General features: G+C 39.5%; 1 protein-coding gene across 1 annotated transcript; it reads right to left on the reverse strand.

Moving 5' to 3' along the window:
* Positions 1–203: 203 nt before the first annotated feature.
* LOC6035524 (aminopeptidase N) lies at positions 204–3,332 on the reverse strand. The gene is made up of 4 exons (XM_038249265.1): positions 2,276–3,332; positions 638–2,215; positions 505–583; positions 204–444 (listed from the first exon to the last, which is right to left on the reverse strand). Exons 1-4 carry the CDS (start codon positions 3,292–3,294, stop codon positions 277–279), a joined length of 2,844 nt encoding a protein of 947 aa, XP_038105193.1. The 5' UTR covers positions 3,295–3,332; the 3' UTR covers positions 204–276.
* Positions 3,333–16,643: the final 13,311 nt, after the last annotated feature.

Here is a 16,643-nt window from a genome sequence, read left to right on the forward strand (position 1 = left end):
CATTAAACTTTAAGTACTTGTTTGTGTTCGCTAAGCCTAGCGCTCACCCGATGACCGCTGTTGCGTCCAAAGTGATAATTTAAATATGGCAAAATGCTAAAGACGCGCCTCGACGATATCGATTCCAGTTAATGGGGTCTCAACGATTCCGCAGGACTCTGGTGATCATAAAATTGAAACCCAAAGTGCTCCATAAAGATAAATGACTTTTGTGTGTGCTACCAACAATCGACAATTCGGTATTTTTTATTACGGCTAAATGATTAGCAGTTGAAATTACACAGTTGACACGGTCTCCGCCGGGTAGTGGTTCTCCAGGAAGCTTGCCACGATTAATCCTTCCCGGGTCGATGGCCACTCCAGGTTACGAGCGGCGGTTTCTCGAGCCCGATTGACTTCGGTCTGGGAAAACCGGGGACCTAGCGTTTCGATGAGGAACTCCAGCTAGATGGTGAGGGGTTTAAAGTCAATGTATTGGAAGAGATTTTATTAAGTTGTATCTACCCTTTCTAGTTCGGCTTCGTTGTTCGTCCTGGAGGCAATATTCCGAAGTGCAGTATACATTGTATTCTGTCCAAGAATTCTGGAAGAAAACTGGGTTTAAGAATTGAACAGCAGTAAACATATTACAACTCACGAGATGACATATCCATAAGCATCAACGAGGAAATCAATCAAAGCATCAACCCCATCACGACTTCCTGCGGCAACGGCGCTAAGAATTCTCCTACGCTCAGCCATAGTGAAATTCACCTGAATATCTCCACCGACGGCAGTGTACAGGAATGCTCGGAGCTCTTCCTGATCATTCGAACATCCCAACGAATCAATCAGAAGGTTTCGATGCGCCTTATTCGTCGAAGTCTTCAGAAGATCATACACAAACACAAACGTTCGCTTGGTAGAGTCCCGCAGACCATAGCAGTACGTTACGGCAGCAATATCTGGGTGTACAGTGCCTTCGGACTCGGCAGTTTCCTGGAGCAAATTACGCGTACGAGTCAAGCAATCTTCCTGTCCCGTCGAACAAGCCCAGGTCGAGATGGTTTGCTTCAGATATTTGTGCAGGTTTGATTCCTCGTCTCCGACGGAATCAATCTCTAGAGTGCCGTAGACACGTGCAATGATTGTGTGCACAAATCGTGCGAAGCCGTCGTATTGCTCGGTTCCACGAACGCGATTGTGGAAATAGCTCAAAATTGAGCTGGCGGCCGTCCAGGGTGGATATTCCAGCTCGTCACGTAAATACTCCATCAAGTCTAGACACACTTCCATATCAAGACGATTAGAGCGGGCGAGCTCGAACGAATCGTCCAACAGCTGAGCACGATTTAGCCGGTGTACGCTGGCCCAGTTCTGGACTAGTGCGTCGATGATGAGATACCAGTTACGCACATCGTAATTTACGCGATAAAAGCCAACCTGGCGCTTGTTGACGATAACCCAGCGGTCGTCCTGCACGTTGGTCGAAAGTCGAACGGCTCTACCAGTAAGCCAGATCCATGATAAGTCGTTGAAATCAGCAAATGATTGATTGACCAGATTGTACGGTACGATCCATGTCTGCTGACCGTTAGCTTCAATAAAATCGTTAAAGTATCGTTCCTGAGAGATGATGATCTCGTTTGAAACATAATTCCTACGAACATTTAGGACCGGATAGCCGGCCTGTTCGGTCCAGCTATTGACGAAATCAGCCATTGAAACTCCATCCGGCAAGATGTCCAAGTCATCAGCCACTTGCTCCATTGCATTAGCCAACAGTGTCGGATTTACAGACTGTAGACCGTTCCCGCTCAGGTAGATCTGCAACATTTCCCTCCAAGCATCATCACCCAGAACTCCACGGAACATGTTCACTACCGATCCGGCCTTATCATAGGCAACGCTATCAAACAAACTACCGATCAGGCTATTTGTTGCTCCTCTGCTGTAACTCATCGGACGCGTCCCTTCCTGTCCATCGGCGTACAGCGCCCAATGAACAACGTTCAAGTTAAACATCTCAAAGTACTCCATATGAGGAGCTGCAAGATTCGCTGCGTAGAACTCATAGAACGTTGCGAATCCCTCGTTCAACCACAGATAACTCCACCATTCGGTAGTCACCTTATTTCCGAACCACTGATGAGCGTACTCGTGAGCGATTATCGTAGCGATAAACGTACGTGTACGGAACGTTGTCTTCTCCGGATCATCCAGCAAGTACTGCTCCCTGTAAATCAATCACTAGTTAATCTGTAACAACCTTCACTTTCAAGACAATACCACATACTGATACTTGCAAAGTCCCCAGTTTTCCATAGCACCAGCGGAAAAATCCGTCACCGCGACCTGGTCCATCTTCGGCATGTAAGTGCTGTACGGAATTCCGGTGTACTCGTCGAACGCCTGCAGCGTGGCCACTCCCGCAGCGAGAGCAAACTCCGTCTCATCGATTGCATTCGGACGAGCAAATATGCGCTGAGTTCCCTCCTCACGGTACTCAAAATCCGAAATCATAAACGCCATCAGGTAAACCGACATAACCGGAGTTCGTTGGAAGCGAGTCAGCTGGAAACCATCACTGCGTAGAAACTCCTCCGAAACGGGCATGTTCGACACCGCGCTGTAACTTTGGCTGTGAATCAGCTCCAGATCGATTGTCACCTTCAGCGCCGGTTCATCAAAGCACGGGAACGCGGTTCTTGCGCTGATGGCCTGGAACTGCGTCACCGCATAGTACCGTTCTTCACCCTGATCGTCCTGGTAGGTCGCCACGTAGAAACCATCCTGGTCAAGCCGTAAATTTCCCTCAAATTCCAAACACAGAATGTAAGACACTCCGGGAATCAGATTGATCCGGGACGAGAAAATGATAAACTCGCGCCGATAGTCAAACTCATATCGCGGCCAGTCCAGCAAAATCTTTTCCGGCTCCGCACCAGCTCCGTAAATGTACAGCTCGGCCTTTTCCAAATCTAGTCCTCGGTTGTGCACGTACACGCGTCTCGTCGGGGAACTCACATTAAAGTACAGATCAACTTTTCCCTTGAAAGCACGATCTCCTGCGTGGATGCTAGATTCTAGCTGAACCCAGTAGTGAAAAGGAATCACGTTTCCCGGCAATCGGTACGGAGTTTCAATAGGATTTCTCTCGTCGCTTTCCACGTGAGCTTCTTCCAGCGCCTTGTACCGATCCTCAAAATTCATCAAATCGGGCAAACTGCCCAAGTCCAGATTTCTCGGGTGGGCAAGCCCGGTATGGCTTGAAGCTGCTACTGCGAGCAGCAATATTATTTTAAGAGGTATCATTGCGTACCGAAAGTTGAAACTAAACTGAACTCTGCAGCGGACTGTCCTTAATGTATACCGTGCCAAAGATAAGCACCACATTTCAGACAGTTACGCCATACCGTTTATTTGTATCTTATCTTTTATGATTAAGTAATTGTGATCGATTTATTGAATTGCAATTTGGAATTTTGGAAGCGTTGGTTATTGAATCGGATTAATCCAGGCTTAAAATATCGTACGCTCAGTGGCTGAGCCATTGATAAGATTTACAGTTTTAGACACGAGCAGAATACAACAAGAGGTGAGTAACTGAATATTTAATTGAATCTGGAAAATCCTTCCTATATGATTTATTACTTTATAACCGGAAAAGCACGTACAATTTAAACAAATCGTTTTATTTCATTTTCTTGTTTTTAACCGGGCCGGGACTCGTGGTTAAGGGGTAAGCGTGATTTCCTCTCACCCAGTTGGCCTCCCAGAAGATTCCGGTGGCATTTTTCAAGACGAGATTTGCCTGAAGTAAACGTTGGCCCTAGATGTTAAGTCGTTAGTTCAGTCCAGGTGTAGAAGTCGTCTCCCTGGGTCCTGCCTCGGTGGAGTCGCTGGTAGGCAACTGGACTCACAATCCAAAGGTCGACAGTTCGAATCCCGGATTGTGGATGGGAAGCTAAGGTGTAAAAAGAGGTTTGCAATTGTCTCAACAATCAAGCCTTCGGACACCTAGTTTTGATTAGGAATCTCGCAATCGAGAACGCCAAGGCAATGCTGTAGAGCGAATAATTTGATTTGATTTTTTTAACATCAAATTGGAGTTGTGTGACCCTGTTTTAGTCAAATTTTAATAGTAGATTCCCTTCTAAATAACAAAAAGCATTTTTTTCTACATTTTATCACCGCCAAGGCCACCATCTTGGATTTAAAAAACTAACTTAATCCACCTACGTGGTTGATGCCTTCCTCATTTTTTACCAACAATGGGTAATATGAGTGGTTTGGACATATATTCCAGCTATTTTTTTAGATCCAGAAAAACACGTACACACATATAACTTAAGTAATCATATCTTGAGACAGGGTTGCCAGATCTTCAATGTTTTGGACTCGTTGGAAAGGTTTTTTGATAACCTAACCAACTATGGGTCGGATGGTGGATCCGGACATAGTTTACAAACATTTAAGTGGGATCCGGCTTCAAAAAAGTGCATCAATATCACTTATGTGGCCATATCTCGAGACAGGGTTGCCAGATCTTCAATGTTTCAGACTCGTTGGAAAGGTTTTTTGAAAACCTTACCAACGATGGGTCGGATGGTGGATCCGGACATAGTTTACATACATTTAAGTGAGATTCGGCTCCCAAAAAGTACATAAATATTACTTAAGTGGACATATCTCGAGACAGGGTTGCCAGATCTTCAATGTTTTGGAATCGTTGGAAAGGTCTTTTGATTACCTAACCAACGATGGGTTGGATGATGGATCCGGACATAGTTTTCATGCATATAAGTGAGATCCGGATAAATGTGAAATCACATTTTTATATATAACTTTTGAACTACTTATCGAAACTTCAAACAATTCATTAGCGATGTATGGGACCCTAAACCAAGTCGAATGCAACCGGTTTGATCAAAATCAGTCCAGCCAGTGCTGAGAAAACTTGGCAAGAATTTTGAACACATACATACATACACACACACACACACACACACACACACACACACACACACACACACACACACACAGACATTTGTTCAGTTTTCGATTCTGAGTCGATAGGTATACATGAATATAGGTCTACGAGCTGTTTTTCAAAAGTTCAATTTTCGAGCAGGATTATAGCCTTACCTCAGTGAGGAAGACAAAAATGGAATCACTTTAGCGTAGTTTAGGGATCATACTTGTTTAAGCTCAACAATCAAAAGACAATGAACCCAAGTAACATTTTTTCCCAGGAGTTCTACAAGAGCTCTACAGCATAGCAGTTTGGACCGCGGTAGGATAAAATTCTCTTCAAGTACTCTTCCAAACTCCTAAAGAAGTTTTGAAGAGAATTTTATTCTACCACGGTCCAAACTACTATGCTGTAGCTATCTTGAAGAGCTCTTGTAGAACTCCTGGAAAAAAAATATTACTTGGGAAACAACACTGCAAAAAAACAAGTTGACCTTTGGAAGATTGAAAATTTTGTAGGTTGAAAATAACCTTTTTTTGAGTAACATTCAATAATAAAATGTGTTAAAGTGTGAACCTGATGAATATTCATCAAAAACTGACCAATATTCATCAATTCTTAATGTAAAATTACACATTTTTTGCGACACAAAATCTGTCACCATTTCCTGATGAATATTACAATCATTTTTTTTTTCTATGAACTACAATTCTGACCTGTATTTTGAAAATCTAGCGACCCCGATATAGTCTTCTGAACGTGAATCATTTGTTATGCAAAATTGATGAAAATAATCCGACTTCATCTCAGACTCCATCCAAAGCCTTAAAAGACGCCGACATTAACTGATTACCATTCCGACTACTCAAAAAGTATCGACTTAGTTTTAAATCTAGCAATGTACCCTTTGCGATGCAGCCCACGATACTGTTTCCACGTATGCTGTCACTGTTACCCAGATACTTTCACAAAAAGACTAATCTTCACGCCTCGCAAATCCCTTGTGATTAATCTTTTACGGTACGTGAAAGAAAAGCTGCATGTTTGATTCCTACGGTCTCCTACCAGACCAAAAGGCGTTCAACGGCAATCAGCGTTGGAAACCGCCATTTACATCTTTATCTGGCAGCCCAATCGGCAAATCTCACCCAGCGAGAACCAGCCGATAGTATCACACGCGAGTGCCGCAGAGTCGGGGTCTAACAACGCTGGTCCAGCGTATGATGGGGTATGACCGACACCTTTCCCTGAAATATCATGACGGCAATTGGCTCAGACTACACGTTGGGAGATCGATGATCCCTAATAACAAAGTACCGTTCCGTTTGCACTAGGCAGGAGATAGGAAAAGGTGCAATAGGTGAGGCTTTTCAGCTTTATTTTATACCTCTTCTCTTCAAGTGCCAAGTTCCACAATAAATATATGGCACTCCGTTTGTACGGAGTGCTGGGAACTGCAATTTTGCTAGTGCCATTCGCTGGGGAAACTGCAGGTCATTTGTAAGCAAGTCGGTTTCGCTTCAAAATTGTCACTTGATTTGACTCTCTTGTTATTAGTGGAACATAAAAACTGTTTACAGTTAGCACACATTTAGTTTTACTGTTTGAAATCTTTTACACATTTTCTCAATATAGAATTATCCAAGAATTTTTGTATGTTTTATAAAACCGCCCATTACATATTTAAATAAAAAGGTTTTTTTTTTATAAAGCCATTCATTTGATTTTACAGTTTAATTTGGCGGAGGTTTTTTTTTTACTCGGTCGGAACATCGAACATTTTCCAGTTTGTTTTGAATAAGCTAAATTGGAATACAAATTGATAAACAAATTACCAAATGAGAGAAACTACCACGTGTGATGAGTAAACACAGGACACGGATCTCTCTCCAACCCCCTCTCCCCCAGTCATCTCATGCACCCTCCCCGGTGGCCACTAATGGAGACCTCATTCCCAAGCTCCATCGGAGGAAACCCGCGGTCATCTCTCTCAAACACACACACACACTCGCTGATTAAAGTGTTGATGTACAAACAACACACCCCACCCGCGTGCGTTCATCACACACGTGGATTCGCTAACTGGTTGGCTGGCAAAAGGGATGTACGCGCGTATGTCAGCTGCCACAGGACTCCGCCAGGCCAAGCCAGACCTGGTGGCGATGATTTGATTTGCCCAAGGGGGACAATAATCCACAATCGTGCGTGTGTGTGAGTGTGTGTGTTTGTACATCGTCACGTATTTGCACCTGGCAAATAATAAAATTCAATTTAATTAAAATAAAATTAAAACTGGGAAATAATTACAAATAAATCATAATTATATCTGCGGTTAGATTGTGTGGGAGCTAATTATATGTCAATACCGGGACCTGTGGGCTTCTGACCAAAGGGAAATTCGCGCTTCTCAAGGGCTGTCAGGCATCGGATAGTGAAAATTGGCAAATTTAGCTGGACAGAAAATGGATAGGTTTTGAGAGCTGAAAAATCTTTACTTTTAATTTATGTTTTTTATGTTAATTGAAATGTATGTCATTTTCATTCAACAATTGATTTAAAATTCTTTCAAATGGTGTTTTTCGGAATTGTTACTTATGTTGTATGGAACTCGTTGCAACCATTTATTTTTTGCAATTCCGCTGTAAAACTGTCAACTTTTCCTGTCCTTCTGGAGAAACGAAACGGCCTACTTTTCCCTACCAAAAATAACAGAAAGGAAAATTAATACCTTTCAATACTAGTGCTGAAAAGGTCTTCTTTTCAGCACTGAATTGTTCTACTTTTCAGCACTGAAATGGGTGCTGAAAAGTTGAACTATTCAACACTATTATCGAAAAGTAACATTTTTAAATATTTTTTTGTTTTGAACGGTGAATTTACTAAACGCATGAATGTTTGACATAAAATTCCATTCAAGAAGCGTTTTTCGGAATTGCAAATGTTGTAAGCAACTTGTTGCAAAACTTGAATTTTTCAGCATTCGTCGTATTTATCTAACTCGGTAAACCTCGTTGGATAAATGTACGACTCGTGCTGAAAAAATCTTCTTTTTGCAACTTGTTGCATAAACTACTATTTTAGCACTAGTCTTAAATGTACGACTCGCGCTGAAAAAATCTTCTTCTTGATAGTTTTTGCATAAACGACTATTGCAGCATATAGGGAAAATTCTCGTATGTTTGGCAGGTTAAGCAATCGCTCCTAACTCCATCTCATTTGCTGATTTTCAATAGATCAATAAGAAGTGAGCAAACAAGTTTCTATCAAAAGTTTTGCAAAACAAGTTGTTTGAAACTTGCTTGCTCACTTATTATTGATCTATTAATCACTAAATAAATAAATAAAGTTAATAAATAAAAACCAACCACTCGATTTCAGTTAAAACCCTTTAAATAAGTTGTAATTGAATGTCAAAGTGCTGATATAGCAACATTAGAGGGACGCTGGAAATAGATGCTGTTCCCCTATTAGTGTGCTGAAAAATCTAACTTTTCAGCACTAGTTTCGAAAAATTATACTTAAATCAGTTATATGAATCACGTGTGAAGAATGTCATTATAAACAAGTAACTTTTGTTCGGCTATCAAATCATCGGGTTTTCCCACTGTTCAATCGATTGTCATAATGATCATCGTATCGGTGACAAGAGTTCGGGATTGTCCACAGTAATTTACGGTTTGTTTACCTTTTGCTTATCCACGGGTACATTGCACTGAACTCAATCTACAACACCTTTATACAATACACCTGTACGAGCATCATCACCGAAAAGTAGAGGGAAAGAACTTAATCAGTGTTACGCACGATAGGCTTATCGGGTTTATCGAAAATGAGCCGCGTCGTTCCATTTATTGTCCACGATTGTTGTTGTTGTTGTTGATACTTTTCACACATAATTTGACCAGAGCCCCCACATTATGATGATGATGATGTCGGATCGTCACGGAGCGACCCGGTCCGAGTTCAGCATTCCGCGTCACCGGGGTACGTGTTCGATATTTTGAAGGCCAGGTGGAAATTATACATTTTAACCACATCCGATGAACCGTACAAATGTACTACACCCGGGTTTATTTATAAAACACCTCATCTCTTGTCGTCATGATTTTTGATCGAGTGCCAATTTATTTGCTTTCGGGAGGTTGGAAAACAGGGGAAAAATGATGCTCGAGTATTTATTTTAATGCCATTAAATTTCAATTATTTGGTGCTCTTTATTTTATGACTGTCAAGTATATCTTTGTCGAGTAATCATGTGAACAAAATTTCAGTGGAACTGATTGAACCGCCAAGCCTTGTTTGCAATTTTTTGTAACACTCTAATAAAATTTACCAAAAATTTAATTCTTTTATTTTCAAAGGGACCATCCATAAACGACCTGGACAATTTATAGGAGCGGAGGAAAGGGGAGGGGGGGGGGTGTTCGATTGTTCCTTGGCGGAAATAATAAGACCCGTATTTTTTGTTTGGCTATTAGGGTGACTTACGCAGTGTTTGGGTGGCAGGATAAAAATCCTGCTGAAGCCTCAAGCTATCGGCCCATTAGTTTGCTTTCATCTATTAGTAAATTATTCGAAAGAATAATTCTTAATAGAATGATGACGCACATTAATGAAAATTCAATTTTCGCTGATGAGCAGTTTGGATTTCGCCTTGGGCATTCAACTACTCATCAGTTGTTGAGAGTTTCAAATTTAATTCGAAGCAACAAAACTGAGGGCTATTCTACTGGCGCTGCTCTTCTAGACATAGAAAAGGCATTTGACAGTGTTTGGCATAAAGGTTTGATTGCGAAATTAAAAAGGTTTAATTTTCCGATTTATATCGTGAAAATTATTCAAAATTATTTGACGGATCGTACTCTGCAGGTATGTTATCAGAATAGCAAATCTGATCAACTACCTGTACGTGCCGGCGTCCCTCAAGGAAGCATTTTGGGTCCAATTTTATACAATATTTTTACTTCTGACTTGCCTGATTTGCCCCCAGGATGTCAGAAATCACTTTTTTGCTGATGATACAAGCATCTCCGCCAAGGGTAGAAGCCTTCGTGTCATCACAAGAAGATTACAAAAAAAAGCTTGGATATTTTCAATTCTTATTTGAAAGAATGGAAAATTACTCCAAATGCTGCAAAAACTCAACTTATTATTTTCCCTCACAAACCAAGGGCTGATTTTCTTAAACCAAAAAGTCATCACATTATAAAGATGAATGAGGTAAAGTTAAAGTGGGAGGATCAAGTGAAATATCTTGGACTTGCTTTTGACAAAAACCTTACTTACAAGGATCACATTGAAAGTATCCAGGTTAAATGTAACAAATATATTAAATGTTTGTATCCCCTTATAAACAGGAATTCTAGACTTTGTCTCAAGAATAAACTGTTAATTTATAAACAAATTTTCAGACCTGCCATGCTTTATGCTGTGCCGATCTGGACAAGCTGTTGCTTAACCAGGAAGAAAAAACTTCAGAGGATTCAGAACAAAATTCTGAAAATGATTCTGAAACTTCCTCCCTGGTTCAGCACCAGTGAACTTCATCAATTAGCCGAAGTTGACACTTTGGATGTTATGTCCAATAAGATAATTGATGCATTTCGACAAAAATCATTGCAGTCTTCAGCTGCATTGATCCGCTCTTTATATAGTTTATAAGTTAGTTTTAAGGTATCCCTTTTCCCTTTTGTATATGTAGGACCTCCTACATTTGAAATCACTGAATAGCGAAAGCTACAATATTTCATGAATAAATGAAAGTTGCTAGTATTTAAAATTGAGGTGAAAAGTCATCGTTTGTGATTGGACACTCAATCATATTTTAACTGAATGAATGTACATGGAAAAGAAATTTGAATAAATATAAATTTAAAAAAAAAAGTGTTTGGGTGGCCCGAAAAATGGCAATTTTCGTCGATTTTTGCAAAAACCACTTATTCAAAAAATCATATCTCCACGCCATTTCATCCGATTTTAGCTGTGTCAGACGCAAAAGAAAAGTAATAGTTTGGCTATTTGGGAAAAATAGTGAGAAGTTTGAAAAATATAGCTTAACATTTGAAAAGGTCGTATGAAAATTTAAAATGTTGTTTTGAAGGTCTCGGAACCAAAGAGCCTATGTCTGAAAATATTTTTACCTGATTCCTCGGAAAATTTTACATAAAATATCAAAAAATGGTGAAGTTATGTTTTGAATACTCTAAGATACGATTTTTGAAAATAAAAACTGGGTTTAGACGTGGCGCCAAAAATGGGAAAATGACGACAACGGGAAAAAAAATCGCCTTTTTTCACTAAAACAGCGATAACTTGAAAATTTCAGCGATGACCTATACATGTTAGGGTACCAAAAGTTGCGTATTTAAATTACAAAAATTTTGGTATGGAAAATCTGCCGATTGTATGAAAAAAGTAACGTAGGGTACGTTATCCATTAGTGGACCCTCTCAAGGGTTTTTGATGAAAAATTCAATGAAATCACAATTTCAAGCGTATTGTTGTCTACAAATCTTTTATTTGGCATGTTCAGCATCATTTAAAACAATGTTGACTGACATTGAATTATCCTTTTCACCAAAATAAGTGTTTTGAGTTCGACATCTGAAATCAGCCATGGCCACTAGCATTTTCACAACAAAACTGCATTTATATTTTATGATTGAATTAACCAGCCAATCATTTTTGACTGATTATTTAACTTCAGCAAGTTGAAATAATGTAAGTTTAAGGATCTTAACTAAATATAACGAAGAACTGCCATTTTTGAGCAAAAATTAGGGGAATATAGGAAAACTAAAATCCAAACTTTTCCAAAAATGAAGAAAACTGTGTATCCAAGCAAAAGTTTCTCTGAAACATACAATAAATGCTTGTTTTTATCAACCTAAACGCATATTTTTTGAATTATGAGTATAAATAGCTGTTTTCATGTTAAAAGTACCAAAAAAAGCTGAAGCCGTAAGAATTTATAACTAATCAAAACTATAGTTAATTGTACTTAACTGAAGCATCATAATTGCAGTTTGAAATGATATTTTATAATAATCAATCAATAAAAAAACTTTTTTTTAAATAAACATGCGTTGTTTTATCAGCAACTGTAAATAAATCTATTGTTTATTTTCGGTCAACCATTTATGTAATTAAGAGGCAGTATTTGTAAATATTGCTCGGTTTGTTCTATAGGTCGTATCGAGGTGCTCCGATTTGGATGAAATTTTCAGCGTTTGTTTGTCTATACATGAGATGAACTCATGCCAAATATGAGCCCTCTACGACAAAGGGAAGTGGGGTAAAATGGGCTTTGAAGTTTGAGGTCCAAAAAACCTAAAAAATCTTAAAATTGCTCGCATTTCCGTCAAACTTCATCAATTCCAACTCTCTTAGATGCATTCGAAAGGTCTTTTGAAGCACTTCAAAATGTGCCATAGACATCCAGGATTGGTTCGACTTTTTCTCTTAGCTTTTGCAAATTACTGTCAAAAATGGATTTTTTTAAAACCTTAATATCTTTTTGCAACAGCCTCCAACACCCATACTCGCATAGGTCAAAAGATAGGTAATTAATTAAGCCTACGGAAATAACTTTTTGGCCGATCGCAGTTTTTCTCATAGTTTTTCGATTTTTCTAGAACAAACATTTTACAACGTTAGTTTTTGCCCTGTAGGCCGCCATAGCGGCACTTTTTGGTCTCAATGTTGTCATATTCGAAATCCTCGGACAATTTCACGTATGTTATAAGTATTGGAGCAAAATCCATCTTTTATTCATAACATCTATCATCAGACCTACACCATGCATCAAAAAATCAAATATCGGTTAAATTTGGTATAAAAATAACAGTTTGCCTATAATGGACTAGGGTCCACAATCGGATTATGGACCCGGGTCCACTATAGGAAAAGGGGGTCAATAACAGGCAAAACATTTTTTTTTCAAATGGCTGTTTTTCTGCTCAAAAACAAATAACTGATGTAACAAATAGTCAAAATTGTTCAAAAGACTTCAGATTTCATTTTTTGTACAAAATGTTATGAAAAAGTGTTTAAAATATTGAAAATTTGTGAAAAATGTGCTTCGGCTCTACTAGGGGGTCCACTAAAGGTTAAAATACCCTATAATCAAATTTTAATCACAGGAGGCTGAATTAGGAAAAGAGCTAAAAGCATCAACAAACGAAAAAAAGGCAGAATGAAGTTTGTCGGGTAAGGCTTGTTAACTATATTTACTTTGAAGGATTTTTTTTGTAGAAAAATGTCTGCTAAAATAACATATTTATCAAATAGAAAGCAGTATGACCTTGATCAATAAATTGCCAAAAACCACTATTCAAATTTAGTCGGTCAAACAGCGCACCAGAGATCGTGCTCCTTTCATCCTTCAAACAAAATTCTTCCTGCATATTCGAAAGACTCTCCCAGTCTGGACCCAAGTGCTTTCGACTAGATTTGCATATCCCGTGCCACAGCAACGAACCAACCAACAAAGGCAAGACCCCGTGATGTAGTAGATTATAAATATTGCCAGCAAATAAACATCCATCACAACATTTATATATGTGCCCTGCGAGCCTGCCAAGCACGACTAGCTGCTGGTTTGTGGCGTCAGGTTTGGACTGGCCCTCAGCAGACTCATTCGAGAGCCAGGGCCAAAAGTCTTTGTGACTCCAGCCGGCTCCAGGTTCCGGATGTAGAAAATGTACAACACACTTCCTAAATATGTACAAAACGAAACTAAAAGCATTAATTCTTACTCACTGTTGTGGAATCTTTTCGTTGCTTGCTGGCAAAAGAGGAATGAGTCGTCGTATGTGGCTTAGAAAAGTGTATGATGTATGTTTACCATCTCTTCTGGAAGAGGGAACCCCATGTTCATAGAACGGAACCAGCAGCCTTGTGGTTTTTCTTGTTCTTGTTTAGGGTCTCCGTGGGACATTTTTGAAAGCCACATACATTTGCTTCACCAAGAGCTGCCATGGCCAATTTGGGCGGGCCACCACTTTCCGTTGCAACGGTGAGGCCGGAGGAGCATGTTTGGCTGGAAGCCCGAAATATTTACATGTCTTATCTATGTTTGGATAGAATTTAGAATAAAATATAACTCTTGTCAAGATGGCATCTTTTGATCTCGAGGCAGCTTGTAAATCAAACAACGGCAGTTCTTAAATTTCAGTTCATTTATTGGATTGTTTTGGCAAAAATATTTAAGATCACTGCCATTTCCCATTACTCAACTGTCAAAAATCTTGAGATATGTCATTTTATGAGACATTTAATGTACTTTTCGAATCTGAAATAACCCAGAAGGGTCATTTTTCTTTTATAACGGTGGGCGGCGGGCGGTGGCGACCGGAAAGCAGGGAAGAAAACTCTTTAGTGGCGGGGGGTTTAGACAAGGTACCGTAATCTGAGGTGAATCGGGACTGCAGTCTGAATAGGGACAGCAGTTTTTAGATCACTTAAAGCTTTTAAATTTGGAAATGGATGTACACATTTTGTTGGCCTGAGTCTGTCCTAACCGAAACCAACTAGAAAAATCAAAATATTGTGCTCCAATATGGTTAAAACTGCTGTCCCAATTCGCCCCATGTGTCCCGATTGACCCCAGTTTACGGTAGTCAATTTTTTTGACTTGATGTGATTCCGTAACGACAGCTTGAAAGCACTCTGACTCGCATTTTTACAAACAGTTGGCAACTCGTTGTGCAGCTTGCACCCAACATACATAGTTGTAGAACAGACAAAAACAAAAACTTTGATATATAAACATTTGGGGTTTGCATGTATTCTTGAACAGTTACACTCAAACCCCGATGGTTTGACACCAACTGTTGTCAAACGAACGGGGTCACTTTTTAGTTTGACACCCCTTTTACACGGTGTTCACACACCCTATCAAACGTTTGTTTTGATAGTGTGCGTGAGCGCCGTGTAAAAAGTGACAGTTGGTCACTTTTTAGTTTGACTTTGACCAACCAACGGGGTACAAACTAAAAAAGTGTCAAACGAAAAAGTGACCAACCACCGGGGGTTGAGTGTATCACAATTTAACTTACAAGTTTTTTTAAAGTGATGATTTTTACCATTTTGACCAATTTTTTTTACCGTATTTAAGTTTCTTAAACAAACGGAGTACTAACTAAAAAGTGTCAAACGAAAAAGTTACCAACCACCGGGGGTTGAGTGTACTGCCGCTCATCATAAAAATATTGTTTTAGAAAAAAAAGTCTGATTCTATCAATGCACGAACCACAACAATTGACAATCGAAAAACTGGTCGGAAATCTTCAGATTCAGATCAAATTCTTTCAGATTTTTTTTTTTTTCAAATCAAAAATCAAACCATCCACATTAACGACCCCGGGTCTTTTGTGGTCTCTGTTGCAAGTTTCTGCTCGAACCTAGGAGTCCGAAGGCTTGAATGGGGAGAGCACCCAAATCTTTTTTTACTCCAAGGAACCTTCCACCCCAGTGTTTGAACTGACGACCTTTGGATTGCGAGTCCAATCGCCGCCAGCGAATCCACCAGAGTAGGCTTGGTTTGGTGTGTTGTTTGTACTTATGGCATGGAGACGACTCCTACACATGGAATGACTTAACGGCCTTACAACCAAGACCGGGACCGACATTTTACTTCCTCATCCGATAGAAGGTTGCCGCAGATGGGAATCGAACCCAGAATCATCCGCTTACTAAGCGGACAGCGTAACCATTCGGCCACGCACTGCCACTGCCAGATTTTTTTTGTAAAATTCGGATAACTCGTCAAAAAACCACGGCAAATATTGTCCAGGGCATTTGTGGAAATACGATGTCCCATCCTAGAGGGTCCCGGAGCACCAAAACTTCTTAGCATGGTGCTCCCAACGATTTATTGCTCTTACAAACAGGAACGTGAGCGGGGGATCCCCACGTTTCTTCCTCTCCTGTACACAGAAAAAAAAATCATGGTAATATTACATCTGGGAAGGGGTACATCTTTTATGTCAGAAAAAAGGTGTAATTTTACCTCTGGAAATGTGTAATTTTACCACTTTTCTGGTGTAATGTCACTTTTTCAGTCTAAATTGAGGTAAAATTACATCATAAAAGAGGTAATATTCAACCTTCCAAAATTAAAGCTTCCAAATTTACATTATTTTTTTCTGTGTAGATTCAGAAATGTATTGTAGTCTGAACATTCGTGCTCAAACTCAATCCACTTCAACGAATCATCTTTGCGGTTAACTTTACGCAGTTGGCCTGGCCGCTTTAACGTTTGTGATGTTTCAAAGCAATCTAATTGCATTGGGGCACTGCAAGTGTTAATAATGACAAGAAGATGCTAGGCGTTAATCAAACTAAGGCATTTTCCAGGATGCCCTCGAAAGACTGGCTGCGCTAGGGTTAGATTAGATTAGATTAGATTAGATTAGAAAATTCTGATAACTCGTCAAAAATACATACAAACCCCCAATGTTTGTGTACCTATTAATTTTTTTGTTTTAGTCTGTTCTACAACTTTGAAAAATAACCCTGCAAAAAAACACGTAATTTTAAAATGAAAAATTTAGCTCTAAATGAAAATATTCTGGGTTCATTTCGATCCGAAAAGTACCTTAAATTTTCCTTAAAATGACAGTTGTTTAGTACGTCATCAAATCAGGCGAGTAATTTTACACAAAAGTCCCTTTGACACAAAATTTCT

This window comes from Culex quinquefasciatus, chromosome 1 (genome assembly GCF_015732765.1).
Source record: "Culex quinquefasciatus strain JHB chromosome 1, VPISU_Cqui_1.0_pri_paternal, whole genome shotgun sequence".
Lineage (NCBI taxonomy): Eukaryota > Metazoa > Arthropoda > Insecta > Diptera > Culicidae > Culex > Culex quinquefasciatus.

Excerpts from the sequence above, each read along its gene's own strand:
- LOC6035524 (XM_038249265.1), bottom strand. The coding sequence starts at position 3,294 with ATGATACCTCTTAAAATAATATTGCTGCTCGCAGTAGCAGCTTCAAGC. Across the intron at positions 584-637 it reads GCTTATGGATATGTCATCTC|AATTCTTGGACAGAATACAA; the intron begins GTGAGTTGTAAT and ends GTTTTCTTCCAG. Across the intron at positions 445-504 it reads ACGAAGCCGAACTAGAAAGG|CTGGAGTTCCTCATCGAAAC; the intron begins GTAGATACAACT and ends CTCACCATCTAG.